Source organism: Oncorhynchus mykiss, chromosome 12 (assembly GCF_013265735.2).
Source record: "Oncorhynchus mykiss isolate Arlee chromosome 12, USDA_OmykA_1.1, whole genome shotgun sequence".
Taxonomy (NCBI): domain Eukaryota; kingdom Metazoa; phylum Chordata; class Actinopteri; order Salmoniformes; family Salmonidae; genus Oncorhynchus; species Oncorhynchus mykiss.
In genome coordinates, this window is record NC_048576.1 from 17,470,725 (window position 1) to 17,494,834 (window position 24,110).

The 24,110-nt window shown below is 44.2% G+C and overlaps 1 protein-coding gene across 2 annotated transcripts in view; it reads left to right on the forward strand.

The window, feature by feature from the left end:
* Nucleotides 1-24,110, forward strand: part of LOC110537092 (phosphatidylinositol transfer protein beta isoform) — a 33,789-nt gene that overhangs the window by 2,414 nt on the left and 7,265 nt on the right. For both annotated transcript variants that reach the window (XM_021622860.2, XM_021622859.2), the window contains exons 2-6: nt 4,409-4,439; nt 12,031-12,176; nt 15,782-15,873; nt 16,444-16,451; nt 17,490-17,648. In XM_021622860.2, the coding sequence (XP_021478535.1) occupies nt 4,409-4,439; nt 12,031-12,176; nt 15,782-15,873; nt 16,444-16,451; nt 17,490-17,648 (436 nt within the window). The remainder of the gene's footprint in view (nt 1-4,408; nt 4,440-12,030; nt 12,177-15,781; nt 15,874-16,443; nt 16,452-17,489; nt 17,649-24,110) is intronic.

Here is a 24,110-nt window from a genome sequence, read left to right on the forward strand (position 1 = left end):
AGAGGAGTAGGGTTGATCCGAGCGTTCTGATCTCAACCGCAGTCAAGCATTTAAGCTAAAGTTGGCTTGCTAGCTGTTTGCAGACACAAATGAGAGAAGTCCTCACTCTAACCATTTTACTTGCACTAGCAGAGCAGGTTAGGCTGTTCTCATGTTATCTAGAGCGTTAGAGACTGTACCTGTGCTGCTGGCAACAATTTAAATATGTTTTTTTTCGCCAAGGTTCACTGACACCGGCAACATTCCACTAGGTTGTTGTGCGTTCGTAAATTCATCAGTTATTCTGCTGTGAATTTGCGAACACACCTTTTATGTGTACTAATATCATAGGCTAATTGAGCTCAATATTAAGAGATGATTAAAAAATATACCCACACAAAGCTGAGAACAACAGTAGTTGCTTCCAAAGTTATGCATTTCCCACAATTGGATTGTGAAATGTTATATAATCAGAATCCTTTTTTCTCTCCCAGAGTGGATATTGAGGGAGAGAGAGAGAGGGGCTTGCTCATCACAGCAGCAGTCCCCAGCGACTGGACATACACTTTCAATTAAAGAATAGTGAGGATAATGCACTTTACTGTTTGATCAAATCATTGTTATAGCTGCCAAACGTATGATGTTTTGAAACTATTAAGTGAGGACCATGTAATGAATGTTTAGGTATTGATGTGACCAATTCAATATTTTACGCCCACAGCCAAGTCAAAGTTGTCTGTGTCTGCCGCTTGACATATTCTAACTATATTGTAATCAAAGTTCTGTCATAAGTAGTGGTATGTTAGTGATACACCTATATAACATGTTTGGCCGATACCAATATCCAATATATTCCTTGTCCAAAAGAAACAATACTGATAACTGATATTTTAGCCTCCTTTTAAGCATTCTAGTACAGTTAAATAGTTAACACACACATGGATGCAGCGGTCTAAGGCACTGCATCTCAGTGCAAGAGGCGTCATTACAGTCCCTGGTTCGATTCCAGGCTGTATCACATCCGGCTGTGATTGGGAGTCCCATAGGGCAGCGCACAATTGGCCCAGCGTTGTCCGGGTTTGGCCAGTGTAGGCCGTCATTGTAAATAAGAATTTGTTCTTAACTGACTTTCCTAGTTAAATAAAGGTTACACACACAAACCACACTGACCAAAAAGTTATTTGTTGGCATTTACGTATGTCCCCCATTAACAGTAAAACATAATCATTTGTTCAGTCGTTTCATTCTCAACCAGGATTTATATGGAACGCTGTTTGGGTCTTTGCGTGTCAAAAAATAAAACAATGACCAGTAGATCAGCTTGTTGACCTATCAGGACCTGAATATGACTGCACGTCACATAATAATTTAACGCGTTGATGAATTTTTTACGTAGTTATTACACATTGATTACACTATCACTCGTATTTCATATGTCACAACGATTAATCGATACCTATGCTATGATGCTGGTAAAGTTGTCTCACGCACCTATAGTGCTGGTCATAAAAAAAAAGCTAGTTCATGGATGCAAACAATGTTCTTCCCCAAAAACATAGCAAAACGACATAAGTAGCTATAGTTAGCTAGCTAGCTAACTAACTATATAGCTAGGGGTCATCATCTAAAATGACCCTAATGTATAAGACAGTTTTTATTGGATTCATGGTGGTCGGACCCATCTATGTGAAGCTAGCCACAATAAGGATTAGTCACAATGGTGGACTTTGCGGTTACCCTTCAAAATAAAAGCATGGCATAATTCTACTATACTCAGCAAAAAAAGAAAAGTCATTTTTTCAGGACCCTGTCTTTCAAAGATAATTTGTAAAAATCCAAATAACTTCACAGATCTTCATTGTAAAGGGTTTAAACACTGTTTCCCCATGCTTGTTCAATGAACCATAAACAATGAATAAACATGCACCTGTGGAATGGTTGTTAAGACACTAACAGTGTACAGACGGTAGGCAATTAAGGTCACAGTTATGAAAACTTAGGACACTAAAGAGGCCTTTCTACTGACTCTGAAAAACACCAAAAGAAAGATGCCCAGGGTCCCTGCTCATCTGCATGAACGTGCCTTAGGCATGCTGCAAGGAGGCATGAGGACTGCAGATGTGGCCAGGGCAATAAATTGCAATGTCCGTACTGTGAGACACCCTAAGACGGCGCTATAGGAAGACAGGGCGGACAGCTGATCGTCCTCGCAGTGGCAGACCACGTGTAACAACACCTGCACAGGATCGGTACATCCTGACATCACACCTGCGGGACAGGTACAGGATGGCAACAACAACTGCCCGAGTTACACCAGGAACGCACAATGTCTCCATCAGTGCTCAGACTGTCCGCAATAGGCTGAGAGAGGCTGGACTGAGGGCTTGTAGGCCTGTTGTAAGGCAGGTCCTCACCAGACATCACCGGCAACAATGTCGCCTATGGGCACAGACCCACCGTCGGTGGACCAGACCAGAATGGCAAAAAGTGCTCTTCACTGACGAGTCGCGGTTTTGTCTCACCAGGGGTGATGGTCGGGTTCACGTTTATCGTCAAAGGAATGAGTGTTACACCGAGGCCTGTACTCTGGAGCGGGATTGATTTGGAGGTGGAGGGTCTGTCATGTTCTGGGGCGGTGTGTCACAGCATCATCGGACTGAGCTTGTTCTCATTGCAGGCAATCTCAACGCTGTGCGTTACAGGGAAGACATCCTCCCTCATGTGGTACCCTTCCCACAGGCTCATCCTGACATGCTCAATGGGATTGAGATCCGGGCTCTTCACTGGCCATGGCAGAACACTGACATTCCTGTCTTGCAGAAAATCACATACAGAACGAGCAGTATGGCTGGTGGCATTGTCATGCTGAAGGATCATGTCAGGATGAGCCTGCAGGAAGGATGCCACATGAGGGAGGAGGATGTCTTCCCTGTAATGCACAGCGTTGAGATTGACAACAATGTTTGGAGGAAAGAGGGGGATGCTTGCAAGCCGAAGAACACCATCCCAGCTATGAAGCAGGGGGGTGGCAGCATCATGTTGTGGGGGTGCTTTGCTGCAGGAGGGACTGGTGCACTTCACAAAATAGATGGCATCATGAGGAAGGAAAATTATGTGAATATATTGAAGCAACATCTCAAGACATCGGTCAGGAAGTTAAAGCTTGGTTGCAAATGGGTCTTCCAAATGGACAATGACCCCAAGCATACTTCCAAAGTTGTGGAAAAATGGCTTAAGGACAACAAAGTCAAGGTATTGGAGTGGCCATCACAAAGCCCTGACCTCAACCCTATAGAAAATTTGTGGGCAGAGCTGAAAAAGCATGTGCGAGCAAAGAGGCCTACAAACCTGACTCGGTTACACCAGCTCTGTCAGGATGAATGAGGCCTACAAACCTGACTCAGTTACACCAGCTCTGTCAGGAGGAATGGGCCAAAATTCACCCAACTTATTGTGGAAGGATACCCGAAAGTTTGACCCAAGTTAAACAATTTAAAGGCAATGCTACCAAATACTAATTGAGTGTATGTTAACTTCTGACCCACTGGGAATGTGATGAAAAATAAAAGCTGAAAGTCATTGTCTACTATTATTCTGACATTTTACATTCTTAAAAATAAAGTGGTGATCCTAACTGAGACACGCAATTTGTACTATGATTAAATGTCAGGAATTGTGAAAAACTGAGTTTAAATGTATTTGGCGAAGGTGTATGTAAACGTCCAACTTCAACTGTATATGCTGCCCCCGTGTTTACATATGGGGGAAGCTGCTATAAGAGGTGAGGTAAATGGAGGAAGCAGCTATCGGCCTAGGTAATACAGTTGGGTGATATAGCTAGGACGTAAACTATTTCCGACGGGCTTGAACATTTGAAAAGAACTGTGTAGGCCCATCTCTTCAACCCCCTGAATAAGCACCCAAATAAAATGTTCAACTGAAGTCAACTGTGTGGAGAAATTGTCAGTTCATTGGAGCTCCTCCCTAATAGAATGTGTTCAGCTCAGTGGTCTAGATGATGAACAGACAAGTCTCACTATGTGCAGGGTTACTGGAGGTCACTCCTGGCTCTGGTTGAACTCAGCCAAGTCAGGCTGAGGTGTGCAGGTGGACATTTTATTGGGATGAATCTTGTCTTGGCTATACCTTTTAAAATGTTTTTATCATTAAAACAGAAATTAGCTGTTTTAATTTAAGCCATAAGGTTAGCAGTGTGGTTAGGGTTAGATGTTATGACTTTGGCTAGGCCAGCTAGTTACCACCCTGCAGGGCTGCCTCCAGGACAAGATTCCTCCCAATAAATGCCAACCTGCCTGAGGCATGAGTTGTGGTGTTCTGTAAGGGAATGGTTTCTGGTCTCTTTGTGTGACACTGGTAGAAAGTTTATTTCTTCTGTTTGCTGATTTGTATTTTTTTTACTCTCTCACAGCCGCGTGATCCTACCGATCTCTGTGCAAGAGGTGAGTAACACGATGTCATTACCCACGTACACACCACCCCATTTTTTTGGTTGCTAGTTTCCTGCTTTCATGCAAGTCTGTACATGCATGAAAGAAGGTCATAAATGCTGTTTGCCTTGATATTACCTTCTTCTGAGAAGCTATTTGTCAGACATGTCTTTCTCTCCACTGCATTCCATTTACCCTTATTTCTCGGGGTCATGCTGCCGTCAGTGTTTTAACTCCAGCCTTGAGAGATGTGATGTTCTCCTGCAGCATGGGATGTAACAGCAGCAGCCCATAAAGGTTTTAGTGCAGTACTAAGTGTGACAGCTGTAACGTCATCAGCCTGGTGGGGTCAATTTATCCTGACAGAAAAGGCTATTTACCCAAAGAGTCAGGCTCTACTAACTGAAGGAGACGATTCAATCACCTAACTTCCATGTAAAGATTTACCTCAGGGCGGCAGGTGTCCCAGCAGTTAAGAGAGTTGGGTAAATAAACTAAAGGTTGCTGGTTCAAATTCCAGAGTGAACTAGGTGAAAAATCTGTCTATGTTCCCTAGAGCAAGGCACTTAACCCTAATTGGTCCTGTAAGTCACTCTGGAGAAGTGTCTGCTAAATGACTACAATGTGTGGTTGTAATTCCAACTACTATAGTTGTTAAATGTATTAATGATATGGAGTAAGTTGGCCTTTATTGATCCCCAGGCAGAGTTGTAGATGCTCGTGTAAAATTCCATTAGTCTAGCTGTTCACCTTCCCCGTTACCTCTAGATGAGCCCAGGGTATCAAACAAAGCATTAGATTTATAGTGTTGCAAATTAATTTCAGCCACCAGCAATTCACACTTAGGTGTTAAGCATACCTTTGACCTTTGTGTGTTTTAGACTCTAGCGAAACAGTAGCTTTGTGACTGGGATTGACGACCCCAGCCTGTAGAACAGCAGGTCAGACCTCATAAGATGCTGCAGAATGCTTTCTCTCTTCCTTCCTCCCTCTCTCTCCCTTGGAATCAATTCCAATCAAGCCAGATACATTGCAGCCACTGACCCAAGGTTCCAGTTTATCTGAGAAACTCCATTCGTCATCTTTTGTCCCTTAAGTGGAACCCTGTGTTAGTGATGCACCAATATTACATTTTTGGCCGATACTGATATACAATATTTTCCTTGCCCCAAAAAAATGATACCGATATTTACAATTTTAGCAGCCTTTTAAGCATTATAGTACAGTTAAATAGTTAACACGCACACATGGACACAGCGGTCTAAGACACTGCATCTCAGTGCAAGAGGTGTCACTACAGTCCCTGGTTCGAATCCAGGCTGTATCACATCTAGCCGTGATTAGGAGTCCCATAGGGCTGTGCACAATTGGCCCAGCGTCGTCCGGGTTTGGCCCGGGGTAGGCCGTTATTGTAAATAAGAATGAATTCTTAACTGACTTGCCTAGTTAAATACAGGTTACACACACACACACACACACCCACCCCACACTGGCCAAAAAGTTATTTTGCTGGCAATTACGCATGTCCCCTTTACCAGTAAAACATAATCAAAACCTATTTCTTTCACTTACTTGCTGTGCTGTTTTGTTGTTCATTTCATATGTCACAACGATTCATCGATACGTATGCTATGATGCTGGCGAAGTTGTCTCGCGCACCTACAGTGCTGGTCATAAGAAAATGCCAGCTAGCTCATGGATGCAAAAATGTTCTTCCCCAAAAACATAGCAAAACGACATCTGTTTCAGTAACTATAGTTAGCTAGCTGTCATCTAAAATAACTCTAAGTTATAAGACCGTTCTTAGTTGATTAATGGTGGTCGGACCCATCTATGTGAAGCTAGCCACAATAAGGATTAGCCACAATAGAGGACTTTGCGGTTAGCCTTCAAAATAAAAGTCATGCAAGTTAATACAAATACTAGAATTATGCCATAATTGAATAGATCGTGCTAAACGAGGTTGGGGTGTTGTTTATATAAAATCAACAAAATACATTTTGTTAGTTTGACAAAATTCAGTTGAAATCACACTGGATATATTATACTTTAGACTTGCATTGGGGCATACTTATTTCACTGTACATGGGGTATCAGTCTCCTCAGTGACACCCAGAGAACATTAGTGTCGTAGCTCTTATTGCGGGACTCTGTGAATTGAGCAACATCTATTGTCAACCTATGTGTATTGAATACTATTCCCGAGGAAAAACAATACTGTGTGAATGTTTTAGTCTGATAACTCTGAGGAGGACGTTGGGGAAAAAATATCTTTGGTATTGAGTAGACTGATACCCCATTTCATTGATCCCCAATCCTTAGGTAAAACTGTATAGTGCAATATGAATGTCAATACACACAATAGGCTGACTGGGGAGGGGATTTCACACAGTCACAGTCCCGCGAAAGAGCTACACCGCTCTACACTGCTCCAACTCTTAACAGTTGTGTTCTGTGGGTGTCACCGAGTAGATTGATACCCCATTTCATCGCTTCACATTCCTGCCTTGTTTAACATTATCTAGTCTAAATATGGCATGATTCCACCCCTCTGTATCACTTTCAAAGAGGTACCTTTATTTTGAAGGCAAAACGCAAATTCCACTATTGCGCCTAATCCTTATTGTGGCGAGCTTCCCAACACATAACCCAGTCCGGCCGGTCGAGCCTCACTACCCAGATGAAGCTAACTGACTGCTTATAAAGTTAGCTTTGGGCAACAGGGTTAAGTAGCTGGCTAGCTATTTATTTTCATGAACTGAAGTTCAATTTCAACAGGCGAACAGCAAGTGGCAACCTAGCTAATACTTACTCACAATAATTCCTAAATCATTGCTAAGAATAATGAAATTGACTGCAGTTTCTACTGGTCATTGTTTTCAGTCTGGTTGTATAGGTACCAAGCTAAAGCTAGCGAGCTAACCCAGAAGTTGCGGTCGAACAAACAATGCTTTATTACCAATGTGGTGTTGTAAACACATCGTTCGTGGCTGGTGTTTGCTTGTTTGCAGACTTTTTGTACAGCTTTGACAGTGCTACTTATAGTAGTGGTGGTGCTTGGCTTGCACATGCAAATTCAGAACACACAACATTCTATAATGGTAGTGTGTTATTTGACGTGTATCTTTTTTTTGACACGCAAAGACCCAAACGGTGTTCCATAGTATGTCATGAAGCTAATAGCAGTGACGCTATTACTGTGAAACTCCGGTAGGGCAACGTGTACCGGTGCTCGACCAGTCAGCGAAAGCCAACATCACCCACGACGGAGAACGGTTGATTGTCAAGGGCAATGAATTCCATTATCTTGAAACTAGGCATAGGGCCGATACCGATTTTGGCATTTTTAGCTAATATCGGCCGATTCCAATATGTTCACCGATATATCGTGCATCCCTACCCTCTGTGTGTGTGTGTGTGTGTGTGTGTGTGTGTGTGACTTGTTTAAAGAAAAACAGGATGGATGGGGGGGTCAGAATTGGTCCGGTGACTGTATTGGACCTCTCTCTATGGCACTGTCAATGTTCTCTCTATCTCGCTCTCCCCCAAACAATTCACAGATTTGTGTTGTCCTGCTCCTAGCCCATAAAGTCACAACCTCCGTCCTGATATGTTTAGTGTAACCTTTATTTAACTAGGCAGGTCAGTTAAGAACAAAGTATTATTTACAATGACTGCCTACACCAGCCAAACCCAGATGACGCTGGGCAAATTGTGCGCCGCCCTATGGGACGCCCAATCACGGCCAGTTGTAATACAGCCTGGATTCGAGCCATGGTGCCTGTAGTGACGCCTCTAGCACTGAGATGCAGTGCCTTAGACCACTGCACTGCTTGGGAGCCCATTTAGAGAGTTCATGTGTGTAAAATTCAATTAGCTGTCTGTATCCCAAGTCACTAACACTTAATTTGGCTGCTCATAAACCATATAAACATAACATCAAATAAACGTACACATCCCATTTACCATTAACAGGGATTCTGTGTTAGGATTGGTCAGTGATTCGCTGAATTGTTTTGTGCTACTGTGACACATATATATATATATATATATGTATGTATATATGTATGTATATATATATAAATATTCTTATTAAATACTCTTTTCTTTACATAGTTGAATGTGCTAACAACAAAATGACACAAAAATGATCAATGGAAATCAAATTTATCAACCCATGGAGGTCTGGATTTGGAGTCACACTCAAAATTAAAGTGGAAAACCACACTACAGGCTGATCCAACTTTGATGTAATGTCCTTAAAACAAGTCAAAATGAGGCTCAGTAGTGTGTGTGGCCTCCACGTGCCTGTATGGCCTCCCTACAACGCCTGGGCATGCTCCTGATGAGGTGGCAGATGGTCTCCTGAGGGATCTCCTCCCAGACCTGGACTAAAGCATCCGCCAACTCCTGGACAGTCTGAGGTGCAACGTGGCGTTGGTGGATGGAGCGAGACATGATGTCCCAGATGTGCTCAATTGGATTCAGGTCTGGGGAACGGGCGGGCCAGTCCATAGCATCAATGCCTTCCTCTTGCAGGAACTGCTGACACACTCCAGCCACATGAGGTCTAGCATTGTCTTGCATTAGGAGGAACCCAGGGCCAACCGTACCAGCATATGGTCTCACAAGGGGTCTGAGGATCTCATCTCGGTACCTAATGGCAGTCCGGCTACCTCTGGCGAGCACATGGAGGGCTGTGCGGCCCCCCAAAGAAATGCCACCCCACACCATGACTGACCCACCGCCAAACTGGTCATGCTGGAGGATGTTGCAGGCAGCAGAATGTTCTCCACGGCGTCTCCAGACTCTGTCACGTCTGTCACATGTGCTCAGTGTGAACCTGCTTTCATCTGTGAGGAGCACAGGGCGCCTGTGGCAAATTTGCCAATCTTGGTGTTCTCTGGCAAATGCCAAATGTCCTGCACGGTGTTGGGCTGTAAGCACAACCCCCACCTGTGGACGTCGGGCCCTCATACCACCCTCATGGAGTCTGTTTCTGACCGTTTGAGCAGACACATGCACATTTGTGGCCTGCTGGAGGTCATTTTGCAGGGCTCTGGCAGTGCTCCTCCTGCTCCTCCTTGCACAAAGGCGGAGGTAGCGGTCTTGCTGCTGGGTTGTTGCCCTCCTACCGCCTCCTCTACGTCTCCTGATGTACTGGCCTGTCTCCTGGTAGCGCCTCCATGCTCTGGACACTACGCTGACAGACACAGCAAACCTTCTTGCCACAGCTCGCATTGATGTGCCATCCTGGATGAGCTGCACTACCTGAGCCAGTTGTGTGGGTTGTCCAGGTGCACTTTTGAAAAATTCAGACGTGCAGCAATGTTTTTTTTGGACAGCAGTTGCTTCTTCCGTGATGTCCTCCCATGAACACCATTATTGTTTAGTGTTTTACATATCGTAGACTCGTCAACAGAGATGTTAGCATGTTCTAGAGAATTCTGTAAGTCTTTAGCTGCCACTCTAGGATTCTTCTTAACCTCATTGAGCATTCTGCGCTGTGCTCTTGCAGTCATCTTTGCAGGACGGCCACTCCTAGGGAGAGAAGCAACAGTGCTGAACTTTCTCCATTTATAGACAATTTCTCTTACTCTGGACTGGTGAACATCAAGACTTTTAGAGATACTTTTTTTTTTTACCCTTTCCAGCTTTATTCAAGTCAACAATTCTTAATCTTAGGTCTTCTGAGATCTCTTTTGTTTGAGGCATGGTTCACATCATCTTGTGAACAGCAAACTCAAATTTTGTGAGGTTTTTTTTATAGGGCAAGGCAGCCCTAACCAACATCTCCAATATCATCTCATTGATTGGACTCCAGGTTAGCTGACTCCTGATCAAATTAGCTTTTGGAGAAGTCATTAGCCTAGGGGTTCACATACAGTTGAAGTTGGAAGTTTACATTTAAACTCAGTTTTTCACAATTCCTGACATTTAATCCTAGTAAAGATTCCCTGTCTTAGGTCAGTTAGGATCACCACTTTATTTTAAGAATGTGAAATGTCAGAATAATAGTAGAGAGTGATTTATTTCAGCTTTTATTTCTTTCATCACATTCCCAGTTGGTCAGAAGTTTGCATGCACTCAATTAGTATTTGGTAGCATTGTCTTTAAATTGTTAAACTTGGGTCAAACGTTTCGGGTAGCCTTCCACAAGCTTCCCACAATAAGTTGGGTGAATTTTGGCCCATTCCTCCTGTCAGAGCTGGTGTAACTGAGTCAGGTTTGTAGGCCTCCTTGCTCGCACACACTTTTTCTTTTCTGCCCACAAATGTTCTATAGGGTTGAGGTCAGGGCTTTGTGATGGCCACTCCAATACCTTGACTTGGTTGTCCTTAAGCCATTTTGCCACGACTTTGGAAGTATGCTTGGGGTCATTGTCCATTTGGAAGACACATTTGTGACCAAGCTTTAACTTCCTGACTGGTGTCTTGAGATGTTGCTTCAATATATTCACATAATTTTCCAGCCTCCTGATGCCATCTATTTTGTGAAGTGCACCAGTCCCTCCTGCAGCAAAGCACCCCCACAACATGATGCTGTTCTGTGTGTGGACTCAGCTTCAAACGACTGGCACATCTGAAGTCACACCATCGCAAACACAGGCCAAATCTCTTGGACTGATTTTGTTATTGATACATTTTTCTGCTCTGACGACGAGCTCATGTCTGAAGGAGACGACACCTGCGAGGGTAAAAAAAAACACGCCCTGTTAAGAACTCTCTTTATTTTTTAAAATATTTTTTTATATATATTGACTTTCAATGTGCTTCACGGTTGGGATGGTGTTCTTCGGCTTGCAAGCCTCCCCCTTTTTCCTCCAAACATATTGATGCTCATTATGGCCAGACAGTTATATTTTTGTTTCATCAGACCAGAGGACATTTCTCCAAAAAGTACGATCTTTGTCCCCATGTGCAGTTGCAAACCGTAGTCTGGCTTTTTTATGGCGGTTTTGGAGCAGTGGCTTCTTCCTTGCTGAGCGGCCTTTCAGGTTATGTCGATATAGGACTCGTTTTACTGTGGATATAGATACTTTTGTACCTGTTTCCTCCAGCATCTTCACAGGGTCCTTTTCTGTTGTTCTGGGATTGATTTGCACTTTTCGCACCAAAATACGTTCATCTCTAGGAGACAGAACGCGACTCCTTCTGACCCACTGGAATTGTGATGCAGTGAATTATAAGTGAAATAATCTGTCTGTAAACAACTTTTGGAAAAATGACTTGTCATCCACAAAGTAGATGTCCTAACTGACTTGCTAAAACTATAGTGTGTTAACAAGAAATTTGTGGAGAGGTTGAAAAAACTAGTTTTAATGACTCCAACCGAAGTGTATGTAAACTTCCGACTTCAACTGTACGTTTTCCAACCTACTCTGTGAATGTTTTAAATTATGTATTCAATATAGACAAGAAAAATACATGTATTTGTGTGTTTATTAGTTTAGGCACACTATGTTGTCCATTGTTGTGATCAGATCAAATTTGATGACCAATTTATGTAGAAATCCAGGTAATTCCAAAGGGTTCACATACTTTTTCTTGTCAGTGTATATATTATGTGACCGGTTTCTCTGTGCTCTTTTTCTGTGTTGCAGTACCAAGTTGGTCAGCTGTTCACCGTAGCTGAGGCCAGTAAGAATGAGACGGGGGGAGGAGAAGGCATTGAGGTGCTGATTAATGAACCCTATGAGGAAGAGGGAGAGAAGGGACAGTACACACATAAAGTTTACCATCTGAAGAGGTACAGTAGTACATGCACACAAACATACAGTGCCTTGCGAAAGTATTCGGCCCCCTTGAACTTTGCGACCTTTTGCCACATTTCAGGCTTCAAACATAAAGAAATAAAACTGTATTTTTTTGTGAAGAATCAACAACAAGTGGGACACAATCATGAAGTGGAACGACATTTATTGGATATTTCAAACTTTTTTAACAAATCAAAAACTGAAAAATTGGGCGTGCAAAATTATCCAGCCCCCTTAAGTTAATACTTTGTAGCGCCACCTTTTGCTGCGATTACAGCTGTAAGTCGCTTGGGGTATGTCTCTATCAGTTTTGCACATCGAGAGACTGACATTTTTTTCCCATTCCTCCTTGCAAAACAGCTTGAGCTCAGTGAGGTTGGATGGAGAGCATTTGTGAACAGCAGTTTTCCGTTCTTTCCACAGATTCTCGATTGGATTCAGGTCTGGACTTTGACTTGGCTATTCTAACACCTGGATATGTTTATTTTTGAACCATTCCATTGTAGATTTTGCTTTATGTTTTGGATCATTGTCTTGGGGACGGAGATTTGTCTTCCAACGTCTCAGGTCTTTTGCAGACTCCATCAGGTTTTCTTCCAGAATGGTTCTGTATTTGGCTCTATCCATCTTCCCATCAATTTTAACCATCTTCCCTGTCCCTGCTGAAGAAAATCAGGCCCAAACTATGATGCTGCCACCACCATGTTTGACAGTGGGGATGGTGTGTTCAGGGTGATGAGCTGTGTTGCTTTTACGCCAAACATAACATTTTGCATTGTTGCCAAAAAGTTCAATTTTGGTTTCATCTGACCAAAGCACCTTCTTCCACATGTTTGGTGTGTCTCCCAGGTGGCTTGTGGCAAACTTTAACCGACACTTTTTATGGATATCTTTAAGAAATGGCTTTCTTCTTGCCACTCTTCCATAAAGGCCAGATTTGTGCAATATACGACTGATTGTTGTCCTATGGACAGAGTCTCCCACCTCAGCTGTAGATCTCTGCAGTTCATCCAGAGTGATCATGGGCCTCTTGGCTGCATCTCTGATCAGTCTTCTCCTTGTATGAGCTGAAAGTTTAGAGGGACGGCCAGGTCTTGGTAGATTTGCAGTGGTTTTGCAGTGATTTCAATATTATCGCTTGCACAGTGCTCCTTGGGATGTTTAAAGCTTGGGAAATCTTTTTGTATCCAAATCCGGCTTTAAACTTCTTCACAACAGTATCTCGGACCTGCCTGGTGTGTTCCTTGTTCTTCATGATGCTCTCTGCGCTTTTAACGGACCTCTGAGACTATCACAGTGCAGGTGCATTTATACGGAGACTTGATTACACACAGGTGGATTGTATTTATCATCATTAGTCATTTAGGTCAACATTGGATCATTCAGAGATCCTCACTGAACTTCTGGAGAGAGTTTGCTGCACTGAAAGTAAAGGGGCTGAATAATTTTGCACGCCCAAGTTTTCAGTTTTTGATTTGTTAAAAAAGTTTGAAATATCCAATAAATGTCGTTCCACTTCACGATTGTGTCCCACTTGTTGTTGATTCTTCACAAAAAAATACAGTTTTATATCTTTATGTTTGAAGCCTGAAATGTGGCAAAAGGTCGCAAAGTTCAAGGGGTTCAAGAATACTTTCGCAAGGCACTGTACATCTGCCACCTAAGAGATGCATACACTGGGTGAGGACGAAGAGGAGAATACAGACACACACACATACACACTAATGCAAGGTTTCCCAAACTTTGTCCTGGGGTCTGCCCTGGGTGCATGTTTTGTTTTTGCGCTAGCACTACACAGCTGATTCAAATAATGAAAGCTTGATGATGAGTTGGTTATTTGAATCAGCTATGTAGTGTTAGGGCAAAAGCCAAAACGTGCTCCCAGGGTGGGCCCCAGGACCGAGTTTGGGAAACCCTGCAATCAGACTGCGTTTTGCCTAATTGACCCTTCGCTAAGGCCCTCCCCAGAATTGTGGGCAACCAATCGCTTGGTTGTTAAACAAGCTAGAGTCCCCTCTCCTCAGATAAGCTCTGGTTTCAAATGCATGTAAACCAATGAGGACAATGGCAAAAACTACATTTTCATTTAAAAAAGGATTGTTTAAATGGCTAAATCATTTAACAGTGCAGCAGGGGTACTTGCGACTGTGAGTCATGAAATGCATAGCCTGATGGAATATTTTTTTAAATCCGGAATTATGCATTTGTTTCATTGTTTGATAGCTGGTTAGCTAGCTCTGTCTCATTGACTATCATTGAAAACATTGCTAACATTAGCTAGCTAGCCAGTTAATATATCTTGTTTTCGCCAAATGTACAGTGCATTCGGTAAGTATTCAGACCCCTTGACTTTTTCCACATTGTATTAAATCGTTTTTTTCCCTCATCAATCTACACATAATGACAAAGCAAAAACATGCTTAGAATTTTTTGAAAATGTATTTAAAAAATATAAGAAACGGAAATACCTTATTTACATAAGTATTCAGATACTTTGCTATGAGACTCAACATTTCTTGAAACCTGTTTTCGCTTTGTCATTATGGAGTATTGTGTGTAGATTGATGAGGGAATTATTTTTTTTAAAGAGTTTTAAAAAAATGCTGTAACCTAGCAAAATGGGAAGGGGTCTGAATACTTTCCGAATGCACTGGATGTCATCTGCTGTCAATGTCAGGATACGATTTAAGAGCACTAGTTGGCTCCAAAAGTGGTTAGTAACTTTGACTGCATGCTGACAGCGCATTCCGAGCGGCTATCCGCACTAAAATACATTTGTATTATTTTTCTCCCCCTTTTTCCTCCCCAACTTTGTGGTATCCAGTTGGTAGTTACAGTATTGTCTCATCGCTGCAACTTCCGTACGGACTTGAGAGATGCGAAGGTCGAGAGCCTTGCGTCCTCCGAAACACAACCCAACCAAGTCGCACTGCTTCCTGACACAATGCCCATTTAACCCGGAAGCCAGCCGCACCAATGTGTCAGAGGAAACACCGTACACCTGGCAACCGTGTCAGCATGCACTGTGCCCGGCCCGCCACAGGAGTCGCTAGTGCGCGATGGGATAAGGACATCCCTGCCAGCCAAACCCTCCCCTAACCCTGATGACGCTGGGCCAATTGTGCGCCACCCCATGGGTCTCCCGGGCGTGGCCGGCTGAGACAGAGCCTGGGATCGAATCCAGAATCTCTAGTGGCACACTGCGATGCAGTGCCTTAGACCACTGCCCCACTCGGGAGGCCTACTAAAATACATTTTACCATGTTCCCGTGAAGCAATTGTAATGACAGTCCATTACAACATACCCGAGAGTCTCCTGATGAGCAAGGGGTAGTCTGCTTAATTTTTATTGTGTATTAGAAACACAGTTTGAGGTCATTGTGATGGGTTTTCTCAAGAATTTTGAATGGGCAATTGAGCTTCCCAGGAAAATATTGACCAAGGTAGTGACAATAACTAAAGGGGTGGGGCTTAGCCAAGGGTCAATTATTGGCAAAAGCGATGATCTGATTGGTCAAAAGATCCGAGTTGGACTGCCTGTGTAAAAGCTGAGTGTGTATGGCTGCAGATTGACTGCTGTCTCTCTCTCTCCTTGCAGTAAAGTCCCAGGCTGGTTGAGGTATATTGCACCTGAGGGAGCATTAGTTTTCCATGAAAAAGCCTGGAATGCCTACCCATACTGTCGCACCGGTGAGTACCACAACTCTAGTTTAAACACTCAATTGAGCCCATCTCTGATTGGGACTGGCTTGCAAGAAGATACCAACCCTACTGTTACGTTGGTTTACAATCAGCTGCACTGGAGTCGGAACGTAATCATGGTTACATTAAGACACTGGATCCGGTGCAAGATATGGGACGGAGTACCTCAATGCAGGGATGGGATATGCCACTGTACTCCAAATGTTACCTTTATCCACACTGCTCCATCACGAAGAAAAACAGCTTTTTTTTTCATCCTCATGCTAGCTAGCAGTACCCACAGCAGCCATTATGGAATGGTAGGTCACGGTGAACAAAAGGAGCTGATTGGCCGACACTGCCATTGCAAAATGATAGCAGTATTTCAGTCTTCTGATCCCTGCATTGAGGTACGTTTTCCATCCCATATCGCACGTCGGGTGTCTTAATGTAACCAGTATTAACAAGCATAGCGGTAGGGTCGGCATCTTCTGGCAAGGTAATTTGTCACTGATTATTTTATTGAAAGTAAACTGTTTCCCTTTTTCTTCTGTTGCTTGTTTTCTCCATCTGCGGCAGTTATAACGGTGAGTAGTGAGTGACCTGACACAAACACATGCACACTGGGGCCTTGCGGTTAAGAGCGTTGGGCCAGTAACGGAAAGGTCGCTGGTTCGAATCCCTGAGCCGGCAAGGTGGGAAAGTCTGCTCTTCTGCCCTTGAGCAAGGCAGTTAATCCCCAAAACTGCTATACGGGCGCCGATGACGTTGATTAAAGCAGCCCCCCCTCACCTCTCTGATTGAGGGGTTGAGTTAAATGCGGAAGACACATTTTGGTTGAAATGCATTCTTGTGCAACTGACTAGGTATCTCCCTTTCTCCCTTTTTTTTTACACAATGAACTGCTTACCCCTCCAAGGGGGAGACGAGCTTACAAAAGAGATACGGGGTAATTGGTTCCACTTCCATAGAAAAAACATACGAATGAGAACAGGTTCTAACCAGTTCTCACAGCCTATATGTCTTAAGATAGAGGAGTGATAGGATCTTTAAAGCCAAACCAGAGGAAACTAGATTTCTGCCTAGCTAGGTTTTTAGTGTCCGAAAGATAATGAGCCAGTAATAAATCACTTCTCTGTGCAGTATGTAAAGGGTTTACTGGACAGGTGTGGAACATTACCAGTGACTAGTACTATTCAACAACATACTGTAGCATTAGACTGCACCCACAAGCCCAAACAGATAATCAGTTAATTAGCTTAGCTGTGGAGTTTAAAATGGCCTTAGGCATCCCAGGACTCCATGCAAGACTTTCTCAGTATGAGATTCCCATTGGTTCTCCATTCAAGGCATTCTCAAGCTTGCAATTGGCTGACATTTTAAGGCTACTATATAGAGGAAGTGAACACTAAAGCCTTCTTGGAATTAGTTTCCTTCCCACCACAGAATCCATAGAATCAACTTATCAACCATTTGGAATGGTACACCCAACATGGCCGCCATCCTGACCCACATCAGCAACAATGAATGTATGCTTTGCCAGGCTAGATTAAAACATGGACAGAGATTTGATTTGATCCTTTTCTTTCATTGCTCACTTTTCTTTTCTCCTCCTCTCCCTCCAGAACGAGTATATGAAAGATGACTTCCTGATAAAGATTGAGACGTGGCACAAACCTGACATGGGAACTCTAGAAAACGTGCATGACTTGGATGGTCCTACGTGGAAGACAGTGGAGGTGATTCCCATCGACATCGCAGACAAAGATGTGGTGGCCCATGGGGTGAGTGGGCGTACGCGCACACACACTAGTTGAATACGTGGAACACTATTTGAAAAAATGGATCATTCCTCAATTGCGCATCAGACCTGACATCACTGTATTGGCTAAAGCAGTGAGTTTTTAACCACTCAGCCATGTTAGATCAGTGACATCAAGATTACTCTTATCCCAAGTGGTAATGTAGTCTGTCCCCTGTCCCAGGCACTGATGGTTATATCACCAGGGTATTTGTCTCCCCCATGTGGAGGAGTTGTGTCACTGCATGTTGACTGGTTGTCTCTGCCAGTCTACCTCCCTGCCAGAATCCCCCCCCCCCCCCCCCCCCCCCCTTTCGACATGAACGTGCACTCACTCAATTTTTCATTGCTGCGACTTGCTAGTTGAGATTTCTGATCATGTTAGGCTGCGTTTCATTTTATGTCGGTTTGATCACGGGGGAGGCACTAGTATTGTCTGCAGTTTTCGGTTTGGCTAACACATTTGAAACAAATAGTCTATAAATAAATCTCTTTGCCAAAATTCGGCATCTCTCCCATGTCTTATTTGACTAGTAGTTGTTCTGAAATGTTTATTGCTTGCCTGTGTGCCACAGAAAGTATTTGACTCTAGCCACAAATTGAAGGAAATTAGAAGGGGAGGGGGTTCGGTAAGGCTATTTTCTAATTTCCTTAATTTTGTGGCTAGAGTCAAATACTTTCTTTGGCACACACTACTGGTCAACATGAGCTAGAAAAAGTATTCTGAAGTGTGTCAGGCCTTGCAGTCCCAAGATAGAAGGGGTGGGGGTGGAATTTCGGCAGGCAAGAAAATGGCCTTGCCGAACCTTCTAATTTCTTTAATTTTGTGGCTAGTGTCATACTTTGTGGCACACATCAGAGTCAAATACTTTCTATAGAACAACCTTCACGTCAGGATAGGCAACGGAAAATAATAATGCATGTGTGTTATATTAAACATAGAGGAGGGAGAAAAATGTAGGCAAGCAATGAACAATTCAGAACAACTACTAGTTGAATAAGACATGGGAGAGAGAACGAATTTTGGCAAAGATATTTATTTATAGACTAATACACTTGAAACAAAAAGCCAAGCCGAAAACTGCAGACATTACTAGTGTCTCCCTCGCGATCAAACAACCATAAAAAATCAAATGAAACGCAGCCTGACATGATCAGAAATCTCAACTAGCATTGCAAGTTGCAGGGTGGGGGATTCTGTCAGGGGGGAGATTTTCAGCACAACACCGGAACAAAGTTCCTTGTTAGTCGCACAGTCTGCTCCTCTAACGTGTGTGTTACGTGCTTCTGTCCATGAAAGATTCCTGCCAGTCTAGTGTCATTCCTAGCCCTGTGTCTGGTGCTGTTAGCTAGGCAGTCTAGTGTCATTCCTAGCCCTGCGTCTGCTGCTGTTAGCCTGCCAGTCTAGTGTCATTCCTAGCCCTGTGTCAGCTGCTGTTAGCCTGCCAGTCTAGTGTCATTCCTAGCCCTGTGTCTGCTGCTGTTAGCCTGCCAGTCTAGTGTCATTCCTAGCCCTGTGTCTGCTGCTGTTAGCCTGCCAGTCTAGTGTCATTCCTAGCCCTGCCTCTGCTGCTGTTAGCCTGCCAGTCTAGTGTCATTCCTAGCCCTGTGTCTGCTGCTGTTAGCCTGGCAGTCTAGTGTCATTCCTAGCCCTGTGTCTGCTGCTGTTAGCCTGCCAGTCTAGTGTCATTCCTAGCCCTGTGTCTGCTGCTGTTAGCCTGCCAGTCTAGTGTCATTCCTAGCCCTGTGTCAGCTGCTGTTAGCCTGCCAGTCTAGTGTCATTCCTAGCCCTGTGTCTGCTGCTGTTAGCCTGCCAGTCTAGTGTCATTCCTAGCCCTGTGTCTGCTGCTGTTAGCCTGCCAGTCTAGTGTCATTCCTAGCCCTGTGTCTGCTGCTGTTAGCCTGCCAGTCTAGTGTCATTCCTAGCCCTGCGTCTGCTGCTGTTAGCCTGCCAGTCTAGTGTCATTCCTAGCTCTGCGTCTGCTGCTGTTAGCCTGCCAGTCTAGTGTCATTCCTAGCCCTGTGTCTGCTGCTGTTAGCCTGCCAGTCTAGTGTCATTCCTAGCCCTGTGTCTGCTGCTGTTAGCCTGCCAGTCTAGTGTCATTCCTAGCCCTGCGTCTGCTGCTGTTAGCCTGCCAGTCTAGTGTCATTCCTAGCCCTGCCTCTGCTGCTGTTAGCCTGCCAGTCTAGTGTCATTCCTAGCCCTGCCTCTGCTGCTGTTAGCCTGCCAGTCTAGTGTCATTCCTAGCCCTGCCTCTGCTGCTGTTAGCCTGGCAGTCTAGTGTCATTCCTAGCCCTGTGTCTGCTGCTGTTAGCCTGCCAGTCTAGTGTCATTCCTAGCCCTGTGTCTGCTGCTGTTAGCCTGCCAGTCTAGTGTCATTCCTAGCCCTGTGTCTGCTGTTGTTAGCCTGCCAGTCTAGTGTCATTCCTAGCCCTGCGTCTGCTGCTGTTAGCCTGCCAGTCTAGTGTCATTCCTAGCCCTGCGTCTGCTGCTGTTAGCCTGCCAGTCTAGTGTCATTCCTAGCCCTGCGTCTGCTGCTGTTAGCCTGGCAGTCTAGTGTCATTCCTAGCCCTGTGTCTGCTGCTGTTAGCCTGCCAGTCTAGTGTCATTCCTAGCCCTGTGTCTGCTGCTGTTAGCCTGCCAGTCTAGTGTCATTCCTAGCCCTGCGTCTGCTGCTGTTAGCCTGCCAGTCTAGTGTCATTCCTAGCCCTGCGTCTGCTGCTGTTAGCCTGCCAGTCTAGTGTCATTCCTAGCCCTGCCTCTGCTGCTGTTAGCCTGCCAGTCTAGTGTCATTCCTAGCCCTGTGTCTGCTGCTGTTAGCCTGGCAGTCTAGTGTCATTCCTAGCCCTGTGTCTGCTGCTGTTAGCCTGCCAGTCTAGTGTCATTCCTAGCCCTGTGTCTGCTGCTGTTAGCCTGCCAGTCTAGTGTCATTCCTAGCCCTGCGTCTGCTGCTGTTAGCCTGCCAGTCTAGTGTCATTCCTAGCCCTGCGTCTGCTGCTGTTAGCCTGGCAGTCTAGTGTCATTCCTAGCCCTGTGTCTGCTGCTGTTAGCCTGCCAGTCTAGTGTCATTCCTAGCCCTGTGTCTGCTGCTGTTAGCCTGCCAGTCTAGTGTCATTCCTAGCCCTGCCTCTGCTGCTGTTAGCCTGGCAGTCTAGTGTCATTCCTAGCCCTGTGTCTGCTGCTGTTAGCCTGCCAGTCTAGTGTCAATCCTAGCCCTGTGTCTGGTGCTGTTAGCCTGCCAGTCTAGTGTCATTCCTAGCCCTGTGTCTGCTGCTGTTAGCTAGGCAGTCTAGTGTCATTCCTAGCCCTGTGTCTGCTGCTGTTAGCCTGCCAGTCTAGTGTCATTCCTAGCCCTGTGTCTGCTGCTGTTAGCCTGGCAGTCCATTCCTGTCCTCCAGAAGATAGGCCTGCGCAAGGCACTGTGTAGAAACTCTGATCTATACATCACCTTACTGACATACCGCTGACGTGCCATATTGTACAGGACCTAACATAACAGCTTAATCAGGAGATTTCTGCTAGTAGACTTGACCCTGTGTAGTAGTGATGGATACAATTACGTATCGCAATATCATTTTTGGGACAATCGATATTTGACTCAAAGTATAGATTTGTACATTTTTATAAATGTTTTGTTACTATAGGTAGAGTTATCTAGCACTAGTCGTCTGTACCTACACCAAAACTCCAGTATTTTTCATCCCTGTTCTCCATCTTCTTTATAAATAGTGAGCCAACATGTTTCAGCACTTTTATTTCCCTAACTGACCAACACTCGAGTGGTGTGTCTTTCAGAGAGCTGAGTGGTGTGTCTTTCAGAGAGCCGAGTGGTGTGTCTTTCAGAGAGCCGAGTGGTGTGTCTTTCAGAGAGCCGAGTGGTGTGTCTTTCAGAGAGCCGAGTGGTGTGTCTTTCAGAGAGCCGAGTGGTGTGTCTTTCAGAGAGCCGAGTGGTGTGTCTTTCAGAGAGCCGAGTGGTGTGTCTTTCAGAGAGCCGAGTGGTGTGTCTTTCAGAGAGCCGAGTGGTGTGTCTTTCAGAGAGCTGCCCTCTGGTGGTGCACAGCGCTCACATCTGATTCAGTACATTAATGGCTGCGGTCCAAACACTTTAAAGACACACCCTATCCCCTCAGCCCTCATATTAAGTGGACACTTCTGATGACGTATCATGACGTCTGACGAGTATACACTTGCAGGGCGAGGGAGGAAGGAATGAGTTTTAAATGGACCACCCTCGGCTGGAAATTCATCACTCGATCATCCTGTAATGATTGTGTTTTCAGCCAATGGTAGATTGTGGGTGCTTATATGCGCTACAGTCAATTATGAGTGCATGTCTACTTGTATTAAATATATCATTATTAATATACGCCTGCTGTATGATAGCTAGCAAATTAATTCGCTTTTGAAGGAAAAACATTTTTTTCCTACAATTTCCAAAAGATAACCAAACAAAAACACATTTACTTTTTACGTAGTAGCAAAATTTCTAGCTTATTTGCATTTGTCGAATTCTCCATTGTTGTTTTTAAGTTTTTGCAGATTTTTCTTAGCGGATGTACAATCGTCGCAAATTGAATTATGGTGAGTTTCAGGCCCGGAGCGAACATAATTTTTACACTCGCCAAGCCGACTAAAAACGAGGGCTTAGGGGCTTACGTCGCAAACTTCCCTTGCTTGGCTAATCATTTGGACCACCCTCCAAGATGGCGACGGGGATTCCCCCAAGGGCATAAGGTGGACAAGGGTGTGTCTTTTTAAGTGTTTAGACCGCAGCCAATGACTAGAACAAAATGGATGGGTGTCCCCAAGCACTGTAGCTGAGAAACCATGCTCTTCTCTGTCTGTAGTCAGGCTACTGTGTCTGTAGTGTTAGTCTCATGTACAATACTACAATACTGACTGACCACTCAGCCGGTAGTGTACCAGGACTACAGTGCAGTGGCTCCTGTACAGTACCCACAGCAGCCATCTAATAACACGAGGGGATCAGTGGTAGGGCCACGCCTTAATCTGAGGGGCCATCTGCTGCAGGTACACACACAGGCCTGACGGATACAAATAGGGACAGGGGGAGAGCCTGTGTGTGGTTGTGTGTGCTGCTCCAATGGCTTTCCTGCATCATAAGGGCATGGCGTTGATCTCTGTTCCCCAGAGCGTCATATCATCCACTCTTCTGATTCTACACACAATATGTGAAAATCAAGAAATATGGAGCGGCTTCATTCCAGATACTATTAACTCAATGAACAATAGTATATACACAACTCCATGTCATGACTTTCCCTGTGTGCGTGTTCTCTCCTGCAGGACTAGAATGGAGCTGTACTGTGTATATATATTGTTGTCAGTATCAGGGTTTCTATTAGGAAAATGTTGCACTGCACAAGTTACCTTGAGATTTGTATTTATTGGACATTTGAGAAATGTATCAGTCATCCATATGCATTGGGTGCGTACCCATTAAGCCATCCACTCACACAGCCAGCGCCATCATATTGGCTAAATGAGCCTCATTTACATGTCCTTAAAAGCAGCCTATAGCTAATTACAGAAACACTATTTCTTGTTTTGATGTGTAGCATATGCAACATTTTATAGCCTGTTTTGTTTTTTTACTTTCCTAAAACAATAATTGTCCCAACTCACGGTTCAGCTGTCGGAGATTTGACCACTAATTAGGCCTATATTAATGCCATAACAAAGGGCTTAAATACTTATTGGCTCAAGACATTTCAGATTTTCATTTTTTAGCTATTTGTAACAATTTCAAAAACATAATTCCACTTTATGGGATATTGTTTGTAGGCCAGTAATTTTCTTTCTTCAAGTTAATCAATTTTAAACTCAGGCTGTAACACAACAAAATGTGGAAAAGGTTGAGGGGTGTGAATACTTTCTGAAGGCCCTGGGCATACTGTAGGGCGTACTGTATTAGCTCAGCTACCTCGTATCCATGCACGTTAATTCAGTACGGGTACTCTTTGTACATAGCCTCATTATTGTTGGATTAAAAAGTGTTACTATTTCTTTCTTTTCTTTAGCAAATATTTTTCTTACAACGGGTGTCGCAGTTGAAAAGTATTTGGCACATGTGACCAATAAAATTGTATTTGAGTAGCCAATCTGACAAGTATAAAGAAATGGATGTCGTAGCATACCACAGGCATATTTCTATCTCTCTGGGGCTAAGCTTCTCTTCCTTTTATGTGCACTACATGACCAAATAGTATGTGGACACCTGCCTGTGGAACATATTATTCCACAATCATGGGCATTAATATGGAATTGGTCCCCCCATTTGCTGCTATAACAGCCTCCACTCTTCTGGGAAGGCTTTCCACTAGATGTTGGAACATTGCTGCGGGGACTTGTGGCCAAATTGAAGCAAGAGCATTAGTGAGGTTGGGCGCTGATGTTGGGCAATAAGGCCTGGCTCGCAGTCAG